We start from the raw sequence: 27,186 nt of genomic DNA on the forward strand, positions 1-27,186 counted from the left end.
TAGCGAGACAGAAGGTTGGTTAGATAAACAGGAGCTAGATTATTTAGAGCTTTATAGGTAAGAAACAATATTTTAAATTCAATGCAAAACTAAACAGGCAGCCAGTGTAAGGAGGATAAAATTGGGGTAATATGATCATGTTTTTTAGTCCTGGTAAGAACTCTGGCAGCTGCATTTTGTACTAGCTAATGTTTGTTTATAGAGGATGCTGTGCAGCCAGCTAACAGAGCATTACAGTAATTCATCCTAGAAGTCATAAAATTATGGACTAGCTTTTCTGCATCTGAGATGGATAGCATACTTCGTAACTTAGCAATATTTCTCATTGAATTGAATAGTGTTTATAACTTAATTTGAATATATTACTTTTTTTGCTTTTATTATAACATTACAATTTTGTGTCTCTGCAATACAACACCCACCCCTTATTTTCAGTTATAACACCTATATTAATAATTGATACACTCTCAGAAATAAAGGTACAGGAGCTGTCACTGGGGCAGTACCTTATCTAAAGGTACAAATTTGAACCTAAAGAGTCCATAAGGTACCTTAAAGGTACTTTTTAAAAACATTTGGACGCTAATATGCACCTATGAGGTACCACTGTGGACTCTTTGGGTAAAAATATGTATCTTTTGAAAAGGCACTGCCCCAGTGACAGCTACTGTACCCATATTTCTGAGTGTATATACTCGATAATGTAAAAATAAAACATTAGAAATCTCTTCTTACATGTTTTGTTTAGCAGTTTTTATGTTTTTATATATACAACAGTTCTGTCAGGTTCTCGAATCTGATAGCTGTAAGATATTAAAGTAATATCAGCACTCATACAGCGTCTTCACCCTTGTGTATTACTCCGCCCACACGAGTGGCAAGCAGAGGACTACAGTTTGACAAATATTTCAGCTGTTGGGCAACATAATGTTGAGGCTTTTTTAGGCAAGAATGTAGTTGTTTAGATTGCAACCATGCAGTTTATTTTCAAGGATATAGCGCCTTTTTATAATATTCATATTTTCAGAGATCTAGGGCGTTGGCGGCCATTAGCCTGTAATACTGAGCAGAGCAAAGGCAGTTGATGTTGATCATCCACCAGATGGCGACAGAGACTGCATAATAAATCCTTACGGGATTATAACAGCATTTTCTCAGTGTGTTTCAAAGTACAACTGAACAAATCATTATAAATCAGGAAATCGACATTCTAAGTCGATTTCTCTCTGTTATATTTTGTAGTGCTGTATTTATACCATAGTAATCTGGGAAATCTCTGTAGACTGATGGCATTTCATGCCGTTATATGCCATCTGTCAGCCTTATAATCTTAAAAAGTGAGTAAAATCATCTATTTTTCATCATTTTAGACATTACACAAGAGAATCATTCAAATACCAGCTCTAGTATAAGTGACGTTTGTGAAGTTGCAACGGTTTCTGCTTTTCTGACCATCAGCTGCAGATGTGTATGGATGGTGGAAGAAAGTTGTTCCTCTTACAAAAGGGTTTTTGAGACCCTCCATGTTTGATTTTCTTTTTTATATACATGATTATGCTTTTGAACTTTTGTATAAACGCAGTATCACACTCATAGCAGTGCGATATGGCATGGTGGGACTCTAACTGTACGTTCACACCGAAAGTAGCAAGAGTATCAAGGTAGCCATAAGTTATTCAATGGGAGCCGGCGGTGATAAGCAACTAGGATCTGCACAGCACGTCTTCGCAGGTGTGCATGGGTGTCGAGGAGAGTTGAAATCAAGTCAACTTTATGGTAATGAGCAAAGACGCGGTTCAGTGGCAACCAGTCAAAATGTTGAACTCCACCGCTTCAGAGGAGTCCAGAGAACATGTGAACTTTGGTTTTGACCACAGTTGTTCCCATGGGTTTGGTTATTGGGTTGCTGGATTTCCAGTTATATGTAATGTTATAATGTTTTCTTACAGGAACTTACAATTAAAAGGTTACTGGCGAGTTACACACACACACACACATATATATATATATATATATATATATATATATATATATATATATATATATATATATATATATATATATATGCACATCAGTAACTATATATATATATAATTATATATAACTATTATATATATATATATATATATATATATATATATATATATATATATATATATATATATATATATATATATATATATATATATATATATATATATATATATAATTTTTTTTTTTTTTAAAAAGCGGGAATCTAACGCAACATTACAAAACAGTATTGCTGCTTCAGAACATTTTAGAAATATTGACACATTGGATAATTTAGTGGAGCAAAGCCACACCACATGCAACTTGATCTTCAATTTTTAAATTAATTTAATAAAAAAAAAAAGCACAACAATTTTATGCTAGAAACAGCGTATATCACAGCGTTGTTGCCAGGGTGGCCAGAGCAACCTTTGTCAGTCTCACCGCCTTCAGTGTGAACGCACAGTAAGGCACTCGGGCTGCAGCCTCAAGCCAACACACACCTTCTACTCGTGCCAATAAACAGCCATATCACACTGCTTGTACTGTAAATATATATATATATATATATATATATATATATATATATATATATATATATATATATATATATATATATATATATATATATATATATATAYACACACACACACACACACACACACACACACACACACACACACACACACACACACAGAGACAAATACGCACACACACACACATACACACACAATTAGGTTATGGAAAATGGATTTTGATTTACAATATCTATAAGTAGGTGCATCAATTTTCCTGTCATTTTTTAGATCAGCTATTTATCTTGCTCCAGCTTTGTGTAATACACCTCCATAATTTATCTATGATTTTAATTAGGACTTTAATGACCGTCATCAATATCTACCTCGATTTAAAACGTATACTGTAAAATAGACAAATACCTATTATATAAAGAACAGTCAACCTTAACTCTTAAATGTCCCTCAAACTGTTAACTTATGTGGCAAACATGTATTTATCAAACATCACATATGGTCTTGTACGTTAGGTAGTGCAAAGCTGCCTTTTTAGTGACATTAGAAGTTAGCTACCCTTGACAGTAAACACGGTTTAGCCTGTTATCATGAACTCTCTCAGGGAATAGTTAAATCAATGTTTGCCCGCTGGGCGCAGCCACTCGCTAAGCGGTGGAGGATGTTTAATTAGAAATGTAATATATGAAAAAATATCAGTAAATAACATACTAAAATGATTCATTTTAATCTATAATTGTACTGCGTGTAGTTTATATTATATACGCGTTTCATATTTTATAACGCAGATCTAAAACTGAGACACGCGGATCCGCATCACACCCCTTTCCGCATTTGGTACAATCGTGAAGTAGGTTGGCTTGGGTTGAAAGTCGCTCGGAGCAAAAATGTTTCCCAGGGTCTGCCTTCTCGTGCTCAGACGCTGATCGCTCCACCAGGGACGATTTCACAAGGATCTCTTGCTCAAAGCCATGCTGAATCCTAGAGGGTGACGACAGCGACAGATCACAAATAATCGCTATTATTCCAGCGCCGAAGTAGTTTTTTTCTTCCCTTAAACACAAAGGAATCAGGATGCCCGTGAAAGGTGGAGGAGTTGCTTATCCGAATAAAAGCGAGAATGTTGTAAGTATCACTGTTGGAGAAATGCGATGTTCAGTTTTAAATGTTTGTTCGGGAAGTTAAAACTTATGGGTAAAAGAATATACAAGCGTTTTGATACGGCATATTAATTTTGTTTATGATAATAATAACGTTAATAAGGTTGTTTGACGAAGATTGGTTTCAGCCAATGGAATTCAGCACCGTGAACTTCACCTGTTGAGTTTTCCTTTGGGCGGATAATACTGTAAACAGCGCTCTCCTGTCAACTTTATCACACTTTTATATCGATTTTTTCTGTTATTCCAGTGGTCTTAAAGTAGATGTAGCTATGTGTTCTTGTCATTTATAAACGCCCACGGTTGAATACCATTTCGTGGAAACCAAACGGCGAATTGTTTGTTGTTGCTTTCGTTTTGGAGTCTGTCTTGGAGTGTGTTGACATGTTTGGCCTGAAAAGATTGAAGTTTGACACTTGTCATTTTGCTTGTGTTCCGGTGGACTTTGGATAGATTGACACGAGTCATGACATACTGGCATAGTTGTTTTTAGTGAGCCTATTATTCAATGAATGTGCATTCATCATTCGAAATTTGCTAATATTAGAGATTTAAGTATATTCTGTTAAATATATATTTGAGGCATGGGCCTGTATAAGAGTCTGATCGAATGGTACCGAATTCCAGTATCGTGATAACCCTAAGAGAAACTGTGACCTGCATTTTACAAAATGTAATTAAAAGGCAAAAATTTTATTTACTTTATTTATATAATATTTTATTTATATTTTATTTTTATTTCTATTGTCATCAAAGTATCAGTTAAATGAATTATGCACATACTGTATATGAATGAATATAAAAATGAACAAAACTAATCCTTTCAAGCTCTGGATCATGATAAGCTTTGTTATTCCGTCAAGCAATTCCAAGTTTTTGACTTTTTTTGTTTCTCATTCTTTTCATCAGCTCTAATATTTTATATCTAGTATTATTTCATATGAGTACAACTAGTATTACATCAGAAAATAACTTGAAACATTAGTGATGCAGAAACTACTGTGAATGCCGGGACCAGCTTGGCTGTGTCTCATTAGAATAGTTAGTTGACTACAAGTTCTGAATCAGCAAAGCCGATGATGTCCAAAAATGCAGTCTAGGTAGGACGCTCACCATATTTTACAACTCCAACTTTGTTGCCTGTTGTTGCCTCATCCGAGTGGACGACTGATGTTGTCGCCTCAGTGTGGAGGTGTTGTGTTCACCCCAGTGGCCTCCTCATTTGGCTTGGTATTTTCTGTCTGGTTTGGCCCAGCGGGAGAGCAGCTTGGGCTGCAGATTATCAGACCTCATTATTCAGGAGCAAAGAGGCCTGATTCTGATGTTAGGATGAGAAGAGCTGTTATAATCACAGCCAGATTTACAGATTCTCCAGAGCCAATCTTCTTATACCCACACTCACAAAACTGATTTAAAGTCTTTACCACTTCACTTCTTCTTGCATCACTGCATTTAAGTAACTTGGGGGAAAGTTTGTGGAGATGTTTTTGTGTAGAACATGTACAGTTGTGCATCTCTCATACATTCAAAGGCAATAATAGTATTGTTATAGACTGTAAAAATATTTGTAAATTAGCAAGTGTTTGTATTTTGAGATTTATAATTTTATTTTTGCTTTTGAGTTACATTATAAGGCATTGATCTTTCTTCCAGCAACTTTTAACTGTGAAAAGTTAGAAAAAGTGACCTTTATTAACATTTTCAACAGTTTAAATTGATATACTGTATTGTCTGGGTTGGTGTTGAATAGGGTTGGGCCGATAGACAATGCCATCGTCCATCACCAGTGGCCAATAGGCAACACAATGCTGAGCCGGCATCGCCGATCCTCCGCCCCCGTCGCAAACCCGCTCACGAAAAACACACTTAGGCCCCGTTTACACTAATACGTCTTAGTGTTAAATTGCCTTTTTATAACGAAAATGATCCACATCCACACTGTGTTTTACCTAGCATTTCTAAACAGCCCTCCGTCTGCTGAAAACACACATTACATGACCACACACACACACACACTGTCCTGTGCTCCTTTGAGCTTTTGAGAGCAGTGCATGTCAGACAGTTTATCAAGGATGTACCGCTGGATCACGTCTCACTATGGTTGTTAAACGCGATATTCAGACATCCCAAGATCTGGGAGTCTCTATGTATTTGCTGGACTCATAATGCCCGCCAACGAGTGATAATCTCCATGAAATCACGCGTCTCCCTCCCGGTCCTCAAATAAGTCGCACACCCTTCTCACCCCCGGATCCCTCCTTGATCTTCAGACACGTCGCGCGCACTGTCAACCCCACACCCCCCCTCACATGATCGTCCATCGTGATGTTTCACATTAGACATCGTAGTACGATGCCAAATTGGTCGACATCGCCCAGTCTTAGTGTTGAATAATATGGTGCAAAAACCTTGTAATAAACTGCCAGTATATTTTCTGTTAGTTTACACACTTATTACTCTATATATTATTTATTTTACATTATATTATTTCAAACTACTAAAATGTCAATAAAAGTCTTTTTGTTAAACTGTAGAGTCGAATTTCAACATCAAAAGTCGACAGAGCAGATATTACCGTCCCATAATGTAATTCACAACCATAAATAAACAGAAAACACCTGTGAAACACAAAATATAGAAACTATTTCGTTTACTCAAGTCACTTGCATGAGCTGGGACTCAAACCAGTGACCATCTTGCTGTGATGCGACAGTGCTAACCACTGAGCCACCGTGCCTCCAGAAACTTAATTAACAGATATTTTTTACAGTGTACATGTGATTGCTGGACCTAATGTGATTTGTCAACCTCCAATGATGATTTTTAAATGAATCTTCGTTAAGCTCTTTTTACATATTGTGAGTTTTTGTTGTTGTGTATCAATCTTTAAAAGATTTTTTGAAATGTAGCCAATTGTACTTTATATTTCTAGTCTTTTAAATTTACTTTTATATTTATTTCTTGTTGTATTCTTATTTTATCAAACTTTTTTTTGATGAACAATGTTGTCATTCTGTGCTTTCATGCTACTGTGACGCATTTGCTTATGACAACCAACTCATTTGCATCGACGCCCAGATCAAAAATAGGCATGGCAATGCCTGGAGTGATGTCATTGATTTCATACCGCCATTGATTTTTTCATTTTGTGTGTAGCTGAACTTGAGTTCAATTTAAGAGATGCTATATAGTGAAATAATTCGTTTGAACTGAAAATTGTTTCTATGACTTCGCTCTCTACTGAATGTAGTGCACAAGTTACATACAACACTATAGTGTTAATAGCCTAATATACAAATAATAGGGATGCTCAAAATTTCTGGTTTTCGTCTCAAAGAAAAAAAATTCTCCCTGGACTTGATCACTGTCAATAAAATTGGGCTGTCAATCTAATTATTGCAAAGCATTTTTAGGTTTGATTAATTTTATTTTATTTTTTTCAACCAAGTGCATTCTGAATTTTCAGTTTCGGCCCAGAATTTTCGTTTCAGTGGATCCCAAATTAATATAGTTAATATAGTGCTGTTGGGCATGTTTTCATCCACTCTGGGGTGATTTTGAGTATTAATTTGGCCACAACTTTCTCTGTTTCAACAAATGGAATGATCTTTACTGACAAATCTTATTTTGACACCTATTTACCTACACTTGACCTCTTTTCAACAGGGAAAGCCACCAACAATTAGGAATACATGATTATATGGTGCCATAACTTTGTAATCGCAAAATGTCATTATAATGGAAGTCAGTGGGGCAAAAACAGCCACCAAAAACTAAAGTGGGTTTATTTAGAGTATTATTTAGATGATAAAAAGATCTACTGTGTTACAAAGAATCATTTTACAATTTTAAATCAAATTTTGAATCAAAAAAGAACTAACAGTTTAGATACAGTTTTATTGTTTTTGGCGTTTGGTCCACCATACTCAAATTCTAACCTAATCCACAAGAAGGCTTTCATTTCTGGCCAGTTGCCATTAATCTCCCACGAGGCCACTTGGCTTTGGTTTTCTGCTCCAATCATACCTTTTAATTAGGAGCCTGTTTGCGGATTTATACTTGGACATTATTTCCTCTGATAATAGACAAGCACATCCTGAATTTGAACATTTAGGCTTGTCGTTTTGAAACGCACAACAGATGTTTTTGGGCTGTTCTGTCTCCACATACAGCACACTACCCGTGTCTGTCTTATCACAGCTGGTTTGTTGCAAAAGCTTTATGCCAGGCACAGGGGGACTCGGTTTACATTCTTCTTGCACAGGCTGTAGCGGATGGACACAACAGCGGTTCCACCTGTCTCTCACATTCACTTTAAATGATTCAACTAATGAAGCCGCTTGTATGTGTTAATAATCTGTTTTGACACCCAAATTGCCCTCTTACTAAAGTCTAACCGGGGTGTGTGGCAAACTGGCAATTTTGTCAATTGTTTCTCAAAGGGCAAGAGCTGTAATTTGCTTCTGCATGAAGTTATACTGTAATAATATATATATTTTGTTTCGCTTGTATAGATCTGACTAGGGCTGGGCGATATGGCCTTAAAAAAAAAAAACAGATTTATTTTTCACAAAAAAATCGATTTACGGTTTGAATCGACCTGTTCTAGAGCCTACAGCTAATCTATCTGCCAGATTCTGGAGTGCATTACAGGTCTAAAGAAAATTGTAAATGAAAAATAATCTTAAATAAAACAAATACATTTATAGAGATGGTATATAAGTATGTAATTTCACTCACCTGGGAAAAGGAAGCCACGTGAATGGTTTGTGAGCACAATTAAGTGCACACAGCATGCCATATCATCTGATAATTTTAAGAAACAATTCCAAAAAGCAATTGACTGTAAAGCCACGTGAAACTAAATAAAAATGTGATTTATATGCCGAGTTCAGCAGTTAATCAGCCGGAATTAACTGAGGCGAATTGACGGGGACCAGCGAGACCTAGCTGTCAATCAAGTGGCCACGCCCTTACTTATGCATGTACTTAATATAACTTAATGTAAACAAAATGGAGGAGTTATAAAGAAATATTCACCCCCTCACAGTTGTCATGAAGGGTACTATTAGCTATATGAACCAAAATCGTTCTTTGTACCAGGCTGTAAACACCTTTTTTTCTGCTGTAAAGATGGCCATTTTAACAGTGGGGTCAATAGAAATTTGCTCTATTAAGGAGCCAGGACTAGCGGAATTTCGATGAACTGCAGTTTCAGTTACTTCCGTATTTGCTTCACGGGGTAGAGCAGAAGGTTGCGGCTTGGTTTGGACAACATGAAGAAATTAAGTTAACTTTTTACAAATTAAAGTGGTTTGAACATAAAAAAATTAAGTTTTCCCTCCCCCAAAAGACTGAAGAATTATGTTATTTCAGCTTATTTTAAATAAGTAGTTTAAACAAAAAGCAAACATCATTATCGCAGGACAATATATCTTACAGTAATTACACGGAACAATTTAGACCTCTGCACTGGATATTTTGGGCCTTTGCCCCTCTCACCATGGTGCACATCCTGTACACATGCACATCTATCAGTAGTTCAGTTTATACAAGCTCTGCCATCATTTGATCTCAGTAGGACACACGGTGGGATGTCAAGATCTGTTCTCATGTGCTGTGATTTCCTGTCTTCTCATCAAAATGTACTTTAAAAGAAAAAAAAAAGAGATTGTTTTCTTTCAAAACGACTTGTTAAACAAAATCTTCTGACATTGCCGAAGTTGTTATTTCCTCCTTGGCCGCAAGGAATAAGATTGGGCTTATCTAAGAATGTACAGGATGAGGACAGTTTACAGTTTGCTTCCTCTGGTGCATTGCTTTCCTTTTTTGAACCGCACCACACCCTAAAGATTGGTGACCCTGAGCACAGAGAAAACTCATTAGATCCCTCGGCTCTCCAGACGTCGACCTAATCGCCAGTTGATGACAGAGATTTCTGGGAAGTGCATCTCTGTCCACTTCTATCATGTTTGACATGACTCATATGTTGTGCGTTTTGTGAGTCCAGGTCATGCTGTCTTTAAGTTTCCAACCCTTGTGGGTTCCGCCTCTTTTAAGGGATTCATCAGCTTGTGGTGTTTTTGTAATTTATTGTTAAATTAAATAAAAAAAAAGTGTTGATTTGTAGCAGATGTGCTTCAGCTTGTTTTCAACTTTCTGCAATTACTTGTTCATAAAATGATGCTTTATTTTAGCCGAAGGGCAAATTTGTTGTTTTGGAGCGCCTGTTTTGATTTCCCCTGAGAATACATTTCATTAGTGAACGCTTGCTGAGATAACTTTACAGAGGGGGGTGACAGCATGTAATTGTTTTTAAAAAACTAATCAGTATAAGAGTTAATATATAATCTTTTTAATCATTCAGTTACATTTTGTCATTGTTGCAGTTCCTAGAAAAGGTCTTGAAGCTAGCATGAAATTGTTTAAATGTGAGACCCTATTGTGAAAAATGTTGTTCTTTAAGTTTTCTGTTTGCAAAATGCATATCTCCGTATTTCTGGTGATCATGGTGTGAACAATATTGACTATATCTTCGTGTTTTTGCAGATACTGTATTTTCAGTACTGAAAAATTCAAACAAATTCAGCTGTCTGTGTTTTTGTGGGTTAGTTAAAGTCAACGCCATTGTGAGCATTTATATCTCTGGGTTCTGTCGGTGCTGCACTAGCAATGACACTTAAACTGATGAGCAGTAGGGTTTTATGTTGTCCTGTGTCGAGTTTTTTCCCAGTGTTTTGAGTTTACACCAAAAATGTGCACTTAACGCAGAAATATAAATTGGTCTTGTGTAGGGGTGTAATGATCACGATTGATCCGTGATTCGTACAGATCACAACCCACAGTTTGGAAGGGCACGTGCCCACTGACAGTTTTTTTTTTTATTTCTTTATTGACTATTAAGATTTTTTGAAGTGCAGAAATGCTAGTATTGTTCTAAAAATGGTCAGCTGCAAGTGTTTTTTTAACTTTCATTGTTTTTAAAAAAAAAGTGTATAATCTAGTACCTGACATGCCCTGCCCCTTTCAAGACTTAACCACTCTCAATGACAGAGCAGTGATAAAGCAAAACACTATTGGCATTTTTTTTTAATGGGGGAAAGCTACTCTACCCCACCCATTCTTTAACTTTAGATTGAGATTAAGTCAAAGATCGAACAAAAATGCATATTTCAAAGCACCTCACGGCACCTGTTGAAACGCAATGCTAACATTGACAACAACAGAAAAAAGAACGCTTTGGTGGACACCCACCCTATTTTCTGTCATGGATAAACTAATGGAACACTAAGGCCCAATCTCAATTCTACTCCTTAGCCCTTCCCCTTATCCCAATTCCCAATTATCTTTAGCTTGAAAGCGTAGGGCTAAGGTGAAGGGCTAGATAGCCCGTGAAACTGAGATTTTCGAGGACCACACTCAAAACTAAGGGGTAAAAATTTTTTCTATAATATATCAGCTACAATGGCAGCATTGGTATTTTTTAATTAAATTAGTTTTTGTTGTCATTATCACGAACAAGCTTATGTTTTAATACATTCATAATGACGCTCTTGTTTACCATCATGGATAAAAAAATGCTAAAATAAAGAAATGCTAAAAACTTTAATCCATAATAATATCTCCTGCATAGCAGTCCCGCAACATACTCTTACATCTGACACTCGATGACAATCGAATACCCTGTCAGAAAAGTCTAGTGGCTGGAAATTACTTTTTCATGGTGCCTGGTATAATGTTAATGTCGTTTTCATCTGGGTTACGCAGTGGCGCAGTAGGTTGTGCTGTTACCTCACAGCAAGAAGGTCTCTGGTTCGAGCCTCGGCTGGGTCAGTTGGTGTTTCTGTGTGGAGTTTACATGTTCTCCCTGCATTTGCGTGGGTTTTTTCCAGGTGCTCCGGTTTCCCCCACAGTCCAAAGTCATGTGGTACTGGTGAATTGGCTAGGCTACAATTGTCCGTAGTGTATGAGTGTGAATGAGTGCTGCAGTGTTGTTCCATTTCTTAGGGGTAAATTTTGAAGCCCTTCCCCTTCACACTCTGTTTCAAGGGCCAAGGGGAAGAGGTACAAAATAGAATCTGGATTGAGCCTAAAACTATCAATATGTGGTGGCAAAGCCATGTCCTATTGAATGATTAACTTAACCATGTATTCAAATAATTTGTTTAAAACAGCTGATTTATTTGGATAGAAATTTTTGCAGCATGACCTGTGTACATAAACTGTGTAAATCAGTCCCCCCCCCAATTCTTTTATAATGCCTCTGACTACAATGAAGTTAACAGTCCATTTAAGAATTACGACTAAACTGAAACTGAACAGATTTTTTTTTAAATACTCCGATCGTGGCTGACTGAAATCATTTTATTAGATCTAGATACAATTCAAGAGTTCACACTTAGCTGATGATTTACAAAGCTTATTTGGCATGCTGTCCCGGGAGAGAGCCCCGAGCTCAAGGGCTCCTCGAGCCCGGGGCTTCCTCCCGTTGGCAGAGCAAGAAGGGAGCCCGAGCTCGGTGGATCTCAGAACTCCCCTGCTGCTGTAGCTAAGGGCAGCTTAGGGCTCATATGATTGGAAGATTAGTGATTAGCAAATACGAGACTGGCCGTGATAAATCATAAGCACGTGATCCTCTCGAAATAAGTTTATGAATAAACTTCACTTAAATAATGAACAAAATTATTTTCACCCTCAATTAAACCTGTTAGATCTGGTCATTATCTTTGAAAAAAACACACACTAATGTTTTAGGAATTACAAACATTTGCACAAATCCAATTATTGAGCAATTAGAGTGTGTCAGAGATGTGAGCTCAGACAGACAGCGGGAGAGGGGAGGACAGGAGCGAGCCGCTGGAGAACGTGGGATGATGGACGAATAAAAGACTTGTTTACTCTAGTGCACTGAGACACTGGCAGTGAAAGCCAAGCATTGTTCCTCCATAAACGCTCTCTGAAACAATGAAGCTCTCTTGCTAGAGAGACCCTCAGCGGATGAGAGTCTGACCACTGAAAATCTAGTAAGACTGCTTGTATTCGATATAAAAATCACCCAAGATCTACATGTTCGTGGAGGAAATCTTTAGTTGTTTTATTCCCCTGGTGTGTGTTGAGCTGTGTGTGTAAAGGGTGTAACTTTAAACATTGGGTATGTTTTATAATCTAATGCTACAAGACCAAAAGCTCTATGTTGTTATTGCTTTTCAGACACTAAAATGAAGGAAATAGCATAGTACAGTACAATAAAAAGAGATTACCATTGGTATATCATATTAAATGTGTTAAGGTTGTGCAATATGACTATGTACAGCCTATAAATAAATAAATAGATATCAGATGGATTAAATAAAATTGTTTAAAAAAATAAAATAAGTTTCAAGTTGTTTCATATTATGCTGTTAATTAGTTTATGGTGTCGCAAAATGTGTAGTTTACAATAATACTTTTTTTCATCAATTTGGATGATCACAGTGTTACATTTTATTTACAGTCTGCATATTATTTAGCATTATTTGTATGTTGGGCCTGTAATCATTAATTTTTTTATTTAATTTTCATTTATCAAATACAGTTAAAGTCACAATTATTAGCCCCCCTGAATTATTAGGCCCCCTGTTTGTTTATTTTCCCCAATTTCTGTTTAACGAAGAGATGCATGTTTCTGCATAAAAACGTGCTGGATAAGTTGGCGGTTCATTCCACTGTGGGGACCCTGGATCAATAAAGACAAGAAAATGAATGAATGAATGAATGAATGAATGCATGTTTATAGGGCACCAACAGTTTCATTAGTTTGCCTTTTTTAATACTTCTGTTGTCCCACAATTTAAAAGCAATATCGTATTTTTCAATAGTTTATTTCAGTCAATTTTTTATAATCCATTTTTTTAAGTTATTTCAGTGACCACTTTAGTTTTTCGCTCTTCAATGGAAAGGTACCTACAAATATGTCCAAGTCTGTGCAGTATATCTTCCCATACACCTCCACCTTGAGCTCAAAGTTATAATTTTCTTTTAAATAAACAAAAGGGCACATTAGCTATAAGTAATAATCCCTACTCTTACCATATAAAGACCACAAACTTTTAAATGTCAATATGAATTAGGGCTGCACGATATTGGATATATCTGACAATGCAATATTTTGTTTTGCTGCCATTCATATATTACGATATGAATAAAATTTAGAAAAATTGTATTAATTTAGATCTTAAGTCCTTCATCTAAGCAATGCATTTGCAAAAAATATAATAAAATACAACCAAATATAAATATGACATTTATATTAATAACAGTTGAATAAACAGTGCTTTATGGTTTTTTTGGCGAGTCTAACTGTATTCAAATATAGGAATTAAACAATCAAATGTCAAATAACTTACTCCTTATCATTGTATAAATAATTTTCAACAATAATATTTAATCTTTGAATCTCTAGTGAATAATCTAATTCTGCAATGTGACTATTGCGGATACACACATTGTGATATCGACGTCCAAGCGATATATTGCTCCACCCTAATATGAATCCATTGTCCTCAAAAATGACACTAGCACTCTCCATCCCATCCTCTCCCCCATTGGCCTGTGGCTTCTAGCCTTTCGACATGTTTTGGTTTTTGAGGTTTCATTTATTTAGTGACTGCTCTCGAATTCCCAGCAGAGCCCTACTCAATCACTCACAAACATCTTGGTGTCCCTTATGGAGAAACCTAGGCAGGCGGGTTTGTGTCGTCTGCTGTGAGTAAAGAGAGTCTCCTATGTTCCTCATATTACTGTTCATCTCGTCGACAGGAAGCTTTGTTCTGATTGGCTGAAGCTGTGCAGTGTGGGCGGGTCCCTCTGCCCTTATATGTCCTTGAGGGCAGATCTGTTTTGTTTTGTTTTTTTGGTTATGCAAAGCATTGTGGGAAGTATACAGGTGTAATGCGCTACCTTCTTATCATTTGTTTGTTTTGTTTTAACGCGATTACTCAGCAAAAGGGAGGAATGTGGATATTCGATGAGCCCGGATCTGTTCAAGCGCTCGACTTGAGAAATGCTGCGCAATGATGGCTGTTAGGTTTCTGCATCAGGTAAACTCTGCAGGAGATGAAATGGGTATTAGTGTGCACTTGATACCTGCTGGAAAACCAGACACCGGCTGACCATAGAGCAGGCTCGAATTGTGCTTTATGAACAGTGCTTGGAAATAAAATGCTTTTTATTTTTAGACTGTAGCTGGACTTTTGACCTGAAGCTGGTCTTTCAGAGGTGCATAATGTTGCCTGAGGGAATGGAGTGTGACTGCAATTACTGAATCAAGTCAAGCAAAACTAGATTATGCAAATACTTGAAGAGCTTGAGCTGAAAAACTGAATGTAATTCATGACTTTCATTGTGAGTTTTATTTCATTCGTCAAGGTTTTACTTTGTTAAAAGTTACAGCATTACAGTTCATGCTCAAGCTATTGATGCTTCTAACTAAATATGGATTTTGAAGTATTTCAGAATATTTTCTTGGCTTGTGGAAGATTTAGAGTTGGATTCTGATCTTTTCTCAGTTCATGAGTATGAATTTAATAAAAATGGCCAAACCCATAGGAAGTTTGAAGTCACACGGAATAAATGCATTCTGGGAAGTGAAGTGTTCTTCCATTCTTGAGCACCAAAACCAAATCTGTCTGTCTTTCTATTATTTGTTTATTCATTTTTAATGTAATTTATTCTTTAGGCCCTACCTTATATTAAGTGGCCTTAATTACTATGTTTACCTAATTACTTAAATTTAATCATTTAGTATAAGGCACTTTGCATGCACATACAGTAGATGGTTTAACATTGTGCTAATATTTTAAAAATGAAATGCTTGTAGTTACATCTGCAATTAATTTCTGTAACTACAGTATATTTAGAATTACACTGTTGACCCATTCTTTACCTTAACCCGACCTTAAACTTCCCCACACATCCAGACTTGTACTAGGCATGGGCCGGAATAAGATTCTGACGGTATGATAACCTTGGGTAAAAATATTACGATTTCACAATATAACGGTATTGTAATCGCTGCTCTAAAAATTTGTTCTTTTTAAATGTCTGCATAAAAGACAACAACTTTTTTTCCCAGTGAACATGGTATATATTTTTTTAAATTTAGAATATTCTGAAACAAATGTCAGGCTTAATAATTAAATTAAGTTGGGAATTTTGCTGTCTTAATTAGTTTCAAAAATACAGATTTTCTACTTGGAAAAAGCATATTTGGATATCTTTTGTTTTTTGTTAAAGCAAGCCTCTGCACTATTCAGGTCTACAGCATGCTGTATGTTGGTTTATACAAGATTTGCTTTTCAGATGTTTCCTAAATCATGGACTGAGCAGTAACTTGTGATGTGGAGGCTTCTTTTCTATTGTTGCCCCTTAAAAAAACACGTAAAAACATAATAAAACTTACAAACACCTTAATTACAGTATAACAGAAAATGTTAAAGGTTTTAAAACATTGTGTTTTCAGAAAAGCAGTATACCTTAAAACCAGTTATCGTCCCATGCCTAACCTGTACCTAAACTCACCCATATTCCATTACTATCTGCACCAGTAGTGTTGTGCAAAACTATATGAACACAATATGTGTATATTCAAAGTAATTAAGGCCACTAAATATAAAGCAGGACTGTTATTTATTCTGTTGTATCATTGTTCCTTTTACTGTTTGTTCTATTGTTTTGTCATTCTCTGTCATTTGGTCATTTTGTCCATCTACAGTGCATCTGGAAAGAATTTATAGCGCTTCACTTTTTCCACATTTTATGTTACAGTCTTATTCCAAAATGGATTAAAATAATTTATTTCCTCAAAATTCTATACACAATACCCCATAATGACAATGTGAAAAAAAGATTTTTGGAAATTGTTGCAAATTTATTACAAATAAAAAACCTGAAAAAATCACACTTGCATAAGCATTCACAGCTTTTGCTGTGAAGCTCTTAATAAATTTGCAAAACTTTTCACATTGTCATTATGGGGTATTGTGTGTAGAATTTTGATGAAATAAATGAATTTTATCCATTTTGGAATAAGGCTGTAATCTAAAAACATATACAACAATACTTTGCAGATGCACTGTATATTTGTTATAGTGAGCGCTTCATTTTATCGTCCTCTCAATCATTGTATTGTTCTGTCATTTATATCTATTGCTTGGTCATTCAGTGTTGTTTTTTTTAGCATTCATACCTTCATTCTGTCTATTATTAGTTCAATTATTTGTTTCATTATTCTGCCTGTTGTTTGTTTGTTTGTTTGTTTGTTTGTTTGTTTTAGCCTACTATTATTTCATTGTTCTACTTTGCATTCCTTCTGTCATTCTATCTATAATTCTATTGTTGTTTTATTGGTAACAGTTTTTTTGATGGTCCAGTTGAGTATTAGCAAACTGTCTGCTTAATATCTGTTGACATGCTCCTTCAACATTTAACTGACTATAAGAAACATTGCAAGTACATGTCAATTTACACTAAACCCAACCCTAATCCCAACCCAACAGTCTGCTTATAATCTTATGAGAATTAGTTGGCATGTAGATGCATCATAATTTAAATTCAACAAACAGACCATCAAAATAAAGTGTGACCGTTTTTTTTTATCTATTGCTCGTTGTGTCTACCGTTTTTTTGTCATTCTTTCTATCATTGTTAGTTTTAGTTGATTTTTTTTCTGCCATTTGTTCCGCTGTTCTATTCTTCATTCCTTCATTCTATTGTGTGGTCATTCTTTCTATACATCTGATGTTTGTTTTATTTATTCTTTCCATCTTTTTTTATTTTACCGTTTTGCCTGTGGCATGGTGGTTCTTGTTTGTTTTATTATTTGTTCATTTATTCCTTCCGTTAATCTACCAATTTGTATGGTTCTATCAGTCATGTATATCTCGTTCTACTCTCCGTTTCTCCTTATTTTAGCAAAATTATTTCATTAGTATGTAGTTACTTATTGCGAGGAATGTTGTTTTTATTTGATAACGCATTGACTTTGGCTTGTTTTACATTGTTGTTGGTTTGTTTGGCACTTCATTGCTTGCTTTGCTTTGAGCTGGTTAGTTAAGAAGACTGCACGCATCTGTTTACCAACCTCGAGAGAACCATAAACAGTAAATATTTTGATGAACGCAGTTTCATTTTTCAGCACAGCCTGTTTCTGTTTCTTTTTCTATTTCTTGGTTGTTTGTAAAATAACCTTTTCTTTAGGGATCAGTGAAATGTGTTGACATGTTTGAATAATCAGAAAACAAACTCGGATAAAATGCCAGTGGATAGTTTTAATAACAAAATACCATGTACAAAAAAAAGTGTTAGATTATGTTTTGACTCACTTAAACACAATCATAAATGGCTTCAATCTGATTATGCTGATGAGTGTACGTGAGGAATGTAGTTGTAACCAAACAGGACAGACACGAAAACATCTGAAAAACTTGAACTAAATTCAGCATTCAGGCGTTTGCTTATTGACGAAGAAGAGTCGGACACGGACATGTTTGTGGAATGTAGGGTCGGGTCAGATGGGAAGTGGATAAAATTAGTCTGCGCTATGCACATGCCTGAGAGTTTGTCTGTTTGAATAGATGTTTGGGTGTGCATTAAGCGTGGTTTCCTAATGACCTGTTGTTTTGGGGATGAGCAAGCTTCGCACATCCTCTTTTTACTAATCATTATTAGATGCTATTGTTTAACCATCATTGTTTACCGTGCAAGCTTGACCTCTTTCCCAGAGCTGTTTTATAAAAGGCTTGGTGAGAGATGCTTCAATGTGAAATTCACCAAAATAAGGTCACGCGACCCTTCAATCTCATTGCGAGATCATGGGAAGCTTGCCGCTGTTCTGGATTAGACGCCTCCTCATTCCGGGGATGTAAAATCAGTGTGGCAGAATAACCGGCGCCTCACTCTGCACTTGTCCAGACATTTTTTTTTTGGTGTGTGTGTGAATTTTAGCTAGTAGCATCAGATTGCACAGCAGGAATTCTCTGTAAGGAATGTAAGACTTGAGAGGTTGGAAAGCATGGTAGAAGATAACACGCTGACCTTCAGATCTCCTTACAGCGTGTTCTTCAGTGTCAGAATGGTTGTGATGTTTGTGGGTTTTAGATATTTGCCATACAGGGTTGCTGTGATTGTGCCATCGGCAGCCTTCGCTGTAACCCTGACATGACCTAAAAATACCAGCACTCCTCCAGCTTCATTCCTCCTGTCTGTCTCTGCTTCTATGAAAATCATCAGTCGCTCGCTAAGGCATGTTGTTTAAGGATGCATGCATGTACTTGAACAAACATGCTAAGTTAAAGTTGCATGCAAAGGGTTGAACTCTTGTAAATGGAACGGCTAAGTGCTAATGTTCTTATCCCAACGTTCTCAATGCCTTAAAGGGTCATGAAACACCAAAAAACATTTTTCACATATTTCACAAAAAAATGAAAATTGGTTGTTTTTGCGTTATTTCAAGCAAATTTGTTCTTCCGGTTTGAAAATAAATTTTCAAGCGATTAGCATGGAGACTGGATGTCTGTACTGGCGGGTACAAAGTGACGTCTTTGAGTTTTCATCAATAATTCAAGAGATAGACTTGGTTTGAACCAATCAGTGCGTTCTATTGTGAATGAGGTGCAACTTCATTAACATGCATGATATAGCTTCGAATACTGTTTTTACCTCTTACAATGTTCAGATGGCAGAGAGACCCCAGGTTGTGGTGCAAACCATAGTAAAAGAAGTGGAAGAAGAAAACTGTTTGGAGACATGGGTTGGCAGTGTTGCGTTTGTAAATGTGCTGCAACACAGCTTTTGTTTTCAATTCCCCGCTATGAGAGTGCAGCTAGACTCACGTGTGGATTACAGTGGTCTGCTAACACGTGACAAAAATATGTTTGTGAGTAACATTTTTTAACCCGAGAGTTTTTCATATCTGGAAATGGTGAAATCTGGATTTGCCGCTCCCCCTTTTAAAAAAAGCTGCGGTTTCAGTTGGTGTTGACTGTCGTGTCTGCACAGATTTGGTAAGTGTGCGATCAGTGTTCTTTGTTTATGTTTATTCAGAGTAGAGCTGCACAATTAATCGTTAAAAGATCACAATCTCGATTCGACCCCCTAGACGATCTTAATCCAGCATTTCTACGAATCTGTTAATCATATTTCCAAGTTCAGGAGAGAAGAAAAGGCGACTGCACGAGTCTTTTCACTGTTTCACACACGATGCTCAGTGACATTAACACCTCCAAATGATGTTAAACGAGTCACATACTGTATTCATAAGGTATAATTCACCTAAAAATGTCATTTTTGTCTTCATATAATGATGTTTTCGCGATCGGGAAATCACACGTGACGAGGTGTTGACCGTGAGCTGTTATCACAGAGAGGGCGCGCGCTCTACTTAATGATAGACGCGCGGGTCTACTTTAGTGAACAGAACCTGCATTTGTTGCGAGTAACAGGTAATACAGTTGTAAATAATATTCTGTTTGTGGCACAGAGTATGAACAAGCACTTAGCAGTCAGAATGAAACCGAAAGTGTGCACTTCATTTAAATGATCGTATCGCATTATCGTATCGATTTATGATTATGACAAGCATTTGATGTTTTTTTCTTCTTTAATAGCGAACCCACAGTTGTGCATGAAAATAAATGTTTACAATGTCAGTATTACTACTCTAGCCTATATTTTGTTGAATATAATCTGATAATGGCAAATGTCTGATCTTACCAGTGAATAAAATTGTCTAATATGACAGATTGGAAGCATATATCTCAAACATAATTCAACATCAGAAGTATTAAAAGTAAAATATAATTATTTATAGAAACCAGTAGACCTACACATAATATTATTATCGAGGTTGTGCCATAGGTTTGTTTTTACCATACCTTTATTTTACATCTACAGAATCGTGAGAAAATCGTGATCTTTATTTTAAGCAAAAATATTGTGATTCTCATTTTAGCCAGAATCGTGCAACTCTAATTCAGAGGCAAAGTTAGTATCATCAGCAGTACTCTTTCAGTTTTTAAAGACATACCTTAGTCAAAATGATTAAGTTTGCACTAAGTTAACATTACTACAATATTATTGACTGAAAACACCTTATATGGACTATCCTGTCACAAAATGTGTAAAAAATCCTACACAACGGTAATAGTTTGATTAAGGTGTTTATATTGAGAAACACCACAACGTAGAGACTTTTTATTTATCTATTTTTATTTATTCAAATTTTTCCATCCAACTGTGGCTCTACAGTAGCACAGCCTCTATTCATATTAGACGGATAAATAAATTGGCAGCTGCAGAGGACAGTTGTGAATGTCACTGATGATCAATGTGATATTGACTTCAAACAAACTCTCTTCAAAACAGATGGACACACTGTTATGATGTACAGAAAATGGCCCTCAAAATGAACCTCAGCCTATACAGAGTAATACATCAGACATTTTTACACTTTTGAGTTTATCTTTTGGCCCTTCACATTTATATCAGTCCATCCTCCATGCAGAACACAGCATGAGGAGAGCAACCCCAGATAACAGATAGGCGTTCGGCCCAGTTTCCAGTCTCCACTGTAACACTTTTGCTTTAGCCTGGATGCAGATGAGCTACATGAGGACATGACTGATAAACAGCCTGCATGGCCACATTTACATTTTACAGGAGATCACAGATTTTCACAATGGAAAAAACGTGGATGGAATTTTTGGAATCCAGTCAGAAAAGCAGAATTAAATATGCAACATGTAATGTCATGGAAACTGGCAAATGTATCAGGAATAAATTAAAAAGTACTGCTGTACACTTTTTACGAGATAAGGAAATCAACAGATGAACTTTATTTCCATGAGCTTTTCAACACTTCATTTGATTTAAATGATCATATATTCAGAAGCTATAGACAAAATAAGCATGTTACTGGCAGGGTGTACTTGTCATAGTGAAAATGGTAATAATATTTAAGTTTTAAATAAAACTTGTTTACTGTTTTGTTTGTTTTGCACATCAAAACTCCTTGATATACTTCAAATATTATGACAGAATTTCTCTTGCACAGTAGAATGTAATGTTAATTTGACTAAAAAAAAAAATAATTTAAAAATAATATTACATTTATTTTTTCTATAAATGTAATCTATTTTAACTAGTGTAGAGTAAAATAAGCCTCTGAGAAATATTAATTGTATGTTAAAATAATTAATATAATATTTATTATTATTATTATTATTAATAATAATAATAATAATAATAATAATAATCATCATCATAGTCATAATCAAAATCCTAATAATAACAACAATTAAAGTAATTAATAGTATTGTAATTATTATTATTATTGAAAATTTGGGAAATAGTAGCTTCATTTTCATGGGCTGCATATTAAAAACATTTTTAATATTATATATAGTGAATTTGAAAAAGTTGTGGCAGGAAAATGACTATTGTATCATAGAATGTATCTCCAAAATAGTTGTAGTAGTAGTAATAATAATGTTATTTTTATTAAAATAATTTCAATTAAAATAGTATTTTTCTAAATATCCTTCATATCACCGTAAAGTTTTTCTTAAATTAAAAAAATACAGAAATTGCTCAAGCCTAATATTCATGATGATTTAAGGCATTGGTTGTTTTCTTATATTTTATTACACCATAAAAATGTAATTCAGACAAAATACAAATATTTAATAGTAATAATAAATTAATATTATTGTAATTATTATTATTTAAATTAGTGAAAAAGACAAGAATAGCCATGTTTTCACAGGTTGCATATTAAAAATATATATAATAGCGTGAATATGAAGAAATTGTGGCAGAAAAATGACTGTTGTATCATAGAATTTACCTCTAAATAGTTGGAGTAGAAGTAACAATAATAATGTATCATTATTATGAAAAGAATTTTGATTCAAATAATATTTTACTACAGACCCCTTATAGCACCCTAAAAAGTTTTTTTTTTAAATACAGAAATTGCACAATTTTAAGCATAATTTGTTTACTTATATTTTATTTAACCATTAAAAATTAAATACAGACAAAATAATAATATTTTATAATAAGGAGTATAAATATTGTAATTATTGTTATTTAAATTATTGAAAAAAAATAAACAATAACTACATTTACACAACGGGTTTTTACACAACAACATTACAAACGGGTTGCTTATTAAAAAAAAACCGTATATAATAGCATGAAAATGAAGAAATTGTGACACAAAAATTACTGTTGCATTATGGAATGTACCTTCAAAATAGTTGCAATAATAATAATTATTATTATTTTATTTGAATGAGTTTTAATTAAAAGAATATTTTACTAAAGCGCCTTCATAGCACCCTAAAAACAGTTTTTCTTAAATTCAAGAAATGCAGAAATTGCACAAGTGTAATATTTTATGATGATTTTAGGCATGAATTGTTTAATTATATTTTATTTAACTATTAAAATGTAATTCAGACAAAATAATAATGTTTGATAATAATAAGAGTTCATATTATTGTAAATATTATTATTTAAATGATTGAAAAACAAGAAAAGCAACATTTTCAAAATGTATATAATAGCATGAATTTGAAGAAATTGTGGCAGAAAAATGTCTCTTGTATTGTAGAATGTACCTCCAAAATAGTAGTAGTAATATTAATGTGTCTTTATTATCATAATAATTTTAATTCAAAGAAAATTTAGCTAAAAACCCTTCATATCACCTTAAAAAAAGTTTTTCTTAATTAAAAAAAATACAGAAATTGCACAAGCGTAATATTTAATGATGATTTTAGACATGAATCATTTACTTGTATTTTATTTAACCATAAAAATGTAGTCCAGACAAAATAATAATAATGATAAAGTAAGAAAAAAAAACACATCTACAAAGTCATTAATCAAACGAAAATGGAATTTGGGAACCAGTAGAATAAAATCTAATAAATATATATTGAAATATATTTTCCCCTTAAATTAATAAGCAATAAATAAATGATAATTTCATCAGGACCTGTTTTTTTTCTCTCTCTTTTTTGCCATTTAACATAACTGCATAGTAGCCAATTATCAGTGTAGTGTGTAGCTATTCTTAGGATACTAAGCCTCTCTGTGTGTATATAAAGTTTCAACATCCAATGCCAGAAACCTGTTCATGGTATCGTTTACATCACATAGCAGGAATGGACTCTACTAAGTGAGGTGTCATCCCTTCGGTAATGACACGGAAGCTGGGATGGCATCGCTGGCTGTCGTATTATTAGCGGAAGGAGTGGCACCAGAGGAATTCACCTCATCTCTCATAGCCCTTCAGACGTGTCTTTATGTCTGACACCCCTCATCTTCATTCGTTTCTGCTGCTTGAAGAAATTCAGCCTGATATATACACATCCAAATACAGATATATCCCACACTGTGGATTAAATGTGCCAGACGTCTAGAGAAAACCGGATTCCTGTCTGAGGGTGCTTTCACACCTGTGAATCGATTCAGTTGTTCCGAAACAGAGATTAAAATTGTTACATTGTTGCTCTTTGCTCTTGGAGCGGTTCGCTTTCAGACTGCAAAGTTTCTAATCGGACCAAAAGAGCTAAAACAAGTCACGTGCGAGTAAACTCTCCTTACATTGGTCAGAGTGTCAGGGTTTATTTTGCAGCTTTCCGCTCAGCTGTCAGGAGAGGTGGTGGTTTGGTGGTGATTGACAGGGTGCGCGCGCGTGACGTGTCTGAGGAGAGACACGGTGGGGAGGGGTGAGAAGGGTGCGCGACCATGCCTATTTGAGGACTGGGAGAGAGACGCGAGATTACCGGGAGATCATCACTCGTTTGCGAGCATCCGGAGACTCGCGAAACTTCCCGCCCTACTTATAATTCTCTCTTTATATAGCCGTAAGCCTATTACATATCCATAAAACACTGTGATATAACCGCGCTCGGATCGGATCGCTTTCTCACTGCAATCGAACCGCTCCAGGGTTCGTTTCAATCGAGCCGAGACCACCTCACTCAAGCGATCTCGGAGCGATTACTTTGGCGCGGAACAGAGCGCGATTGCCCTGTTCACATATGCCAATCGAACCGCGCTAACTGGGCAAACGAGATATGTTCCGAAACAAAAGTGTAGGTGTGAAAGCACCCTCAGATGCTCGCTGACCTTCTTTTATTGCCTCCATGTAGATGTAGACCACACCACCAGTTGTTGTTAAAGGAGATACATTATGGAAATGTGACTTTTTACTTGATTAAGTGTTGTAGTCATATACCCCTGAAACTGCCAATGCAGAAAATGCGGAAAAGGATTACCAGTGACTTGGTTTTGGTAAGTCTTTCTCTGCAAGCATGTCAAAATGCGCTCAAGCTCATAATGTAAGAGGAGATCTTATTCAATTTTAGCACTGTAATTTATAAACATGTTGATTGTGTATTCAGATGATTCACTTTTATCTGTTTAGTTTTTTTTTTTTTTTTTTTTGGAAAGAAAATAAATTACTGTAAAGAATATCTGTAATTTATCAGTTTTCCGTATTTTTTGTTTTTATTTTTCCATTTATTTTTGCTTAATGGGACTTTGATTTTTATTCCAACAACTTTTAACCTTGAAAAGTTTAATTAAGTGACTTAACATTTATAATATTTTAAAGGGGTAATGAAGTACTTGAAATCAGAATTATTAGCCCCCCTGTTAATTTTTTCCCAAAATCAATATAAGTTATCTTTATAATCTAAAACTACAAACATTATAAAATTATAAACTAATTTTAGTTTATAATTCTACAAACATTTAATTTTACATTATAAATTTATGTTTTTAAGCTCTCTTCAAATGCTTAGTAATAATCACTGGTCTCAAAAACTACATTATGGATAAACTTTTTGAAAAACGATTGTACCTGATCAACTATAATTACGACTGGACATTGCATATGGTGGGATGTGACTTTTGCTGATGTGTACATTGCATTATCAATGCTGAACTATATGCTGTGCAGCCCTACTGGTTACTTCTGACATTTTGACTGCGTACGATTTACTTGTTTTGTTGTTTCTGGAGTGTCAGAAAAGCATGTAAAGGCTCCGCCCTCTTCTGAAAACAGCAGCTTATTTGCATTTAAAGAAACACACTCAAAAACAGTGCATTGATTTCGTCTTTTCCTAATAGAGGTAAATTTGACAAGAAAGTATAATCAAACCTTCAGCAGTCACAGATAAGGACATCAGAGATTTATTTGACATCTTTTGAAAATGGGCATGATATGCCCCCTTTTAAAGCCTCATAAATGGATCATAAGTAGCTGTGCATTGTGTGATTTGACTTTCTGGGTTTGTGGATGGAAGAAAATGCTGGCTGCTTGGTGAAACGGCTTGATTAGTTTCTGCTTTTGAAGATGAAACAGCTCTTTAAATGAGCGGGAACAGAACAGGGTCATCTGGTTTAGGATGGGGAAGTAGATGTGGGCTCTGGTAATGTGCTTGTTTTTCTGCGCTTTGATCTTGGTTTATTATCTGATAGATGTGTCACTGTGGATCTGGACGTTCATGCTCAAGCATTAGGTCTGTTTTTCTATCAATTTTTGAAGCTTTACTCTGATGCTGAAGTAAAAAAAAAAATGCTGATGCTTTTCTGAAAACTTGAAAATGCATGATTTTTTAATTTGTCGGTGAATGTAACTATGTTGAATATTTTAGAGTGGTTAGAGACAACTTTTAATAAGACATGAATGTTGGTGGTTGAGCGTAGATTTAATGCGCTGAGAACAGTGCTGATTCACTTCATCTCTACTGATCCAGTTCTGTGCAGTGAGTGGCACTGCTGCTTTTTTTGGTGGGACGCTTTTTGTGTTTTAATAACTGTAAAATGTGGAGAATTGACAGGATGTGATGCATAGGCGAGGAGTTGGATCAAATGATTCTTGTGGATGCACAATTAAGATTCAAAGAGACTTTTCAAAAATTGCTGAATTGTTCCAAAAATGTTCACGGACATGCATTTTAAAAGAAACTACTTTTTTCTGCCCTAGGAGACATTAGAAAAGTTTTATTGTATTTTCAAATATTTTATTATTGTTATTTTGTTAGTAATTTGGGTCCTGGAATCTCGACAGCGACAAAATAGAGTTCTGGGGCCCCATAGAAATGTTTGAAGAGGCATATTAAAGAATGATAATAATAATAATAAATTAAATGTATACATTTTTGGGGAAAAATAAAAAATTAATTGTTATGTTTTATTAAAATAAATAGACGCCTGTAAAAAAAAACTTTGAAGTAATTTGGACAATATTTCTTTGTGCTTGTGGACAATTGAACGATATTGAAGAACAAAATAATTCAGAAAAAAAAATATATATAATAACAATTCTATTGATAATTAATCTATGAATGTATTATATAATTGTAGATAATTTTTTCACAGTACAAACTGGGTCTTAAAACCACACACTTTGTTTAATACCTTTACATTTT

At 35.1% G+C, this 27,186-nt stretch overlaps 1 protein-coding gene across 15 annotated transcripts in view; it reads left to right on the forward strand.

Moving 5' to 3' along the window:
- tjp2b (tight junction protein 2b (zona occludens 2)) overlaps nucleotides 1-27,186 on the forward strand; it is a 201,423-nt gene that overhangs the window by 79,559 nt on the left and 94,678 nt on the right. For 2 of the 15 annotated variants that reach the window (XM_068222921.1, XM_068222924.1), the window contains exon 1: nucleotides 3,437-3,665. The exons of 11 other annotated variants lie outside the window; for them this stretch is intronic. In XM_068222921.1, coding sequence (XP_068079022.1) covers nucleotides 3,615-3,665 — 51 coding nt within the window. In that variant the 5' untranslated portion in view covers nucleotides 3,437-3,614. Of the gene's footprint in view, nucleotides 1-3,436; nucleotides 3,666-14,597; nucleotides 14,779-27,186 lie in introns of those variants that run through there. 2 more of the 15 variants (NM_001430967.1, NM_001430969.1) reach the window with 1 other exon arrangement.

Source organism: Danio rerio, chromosome 8 (genome assembly GCF_049306965.1).
Source record: "Danio rerio strain Tuebingen ecotype United States chromosome 8, GRCz12tu, whole genome shotgun sequence".
NCBI lineage: Eukaryota > Metazoa > Chordata > Actinopteri > Cypriniformes > Danionidae > Danio > Danio rerio.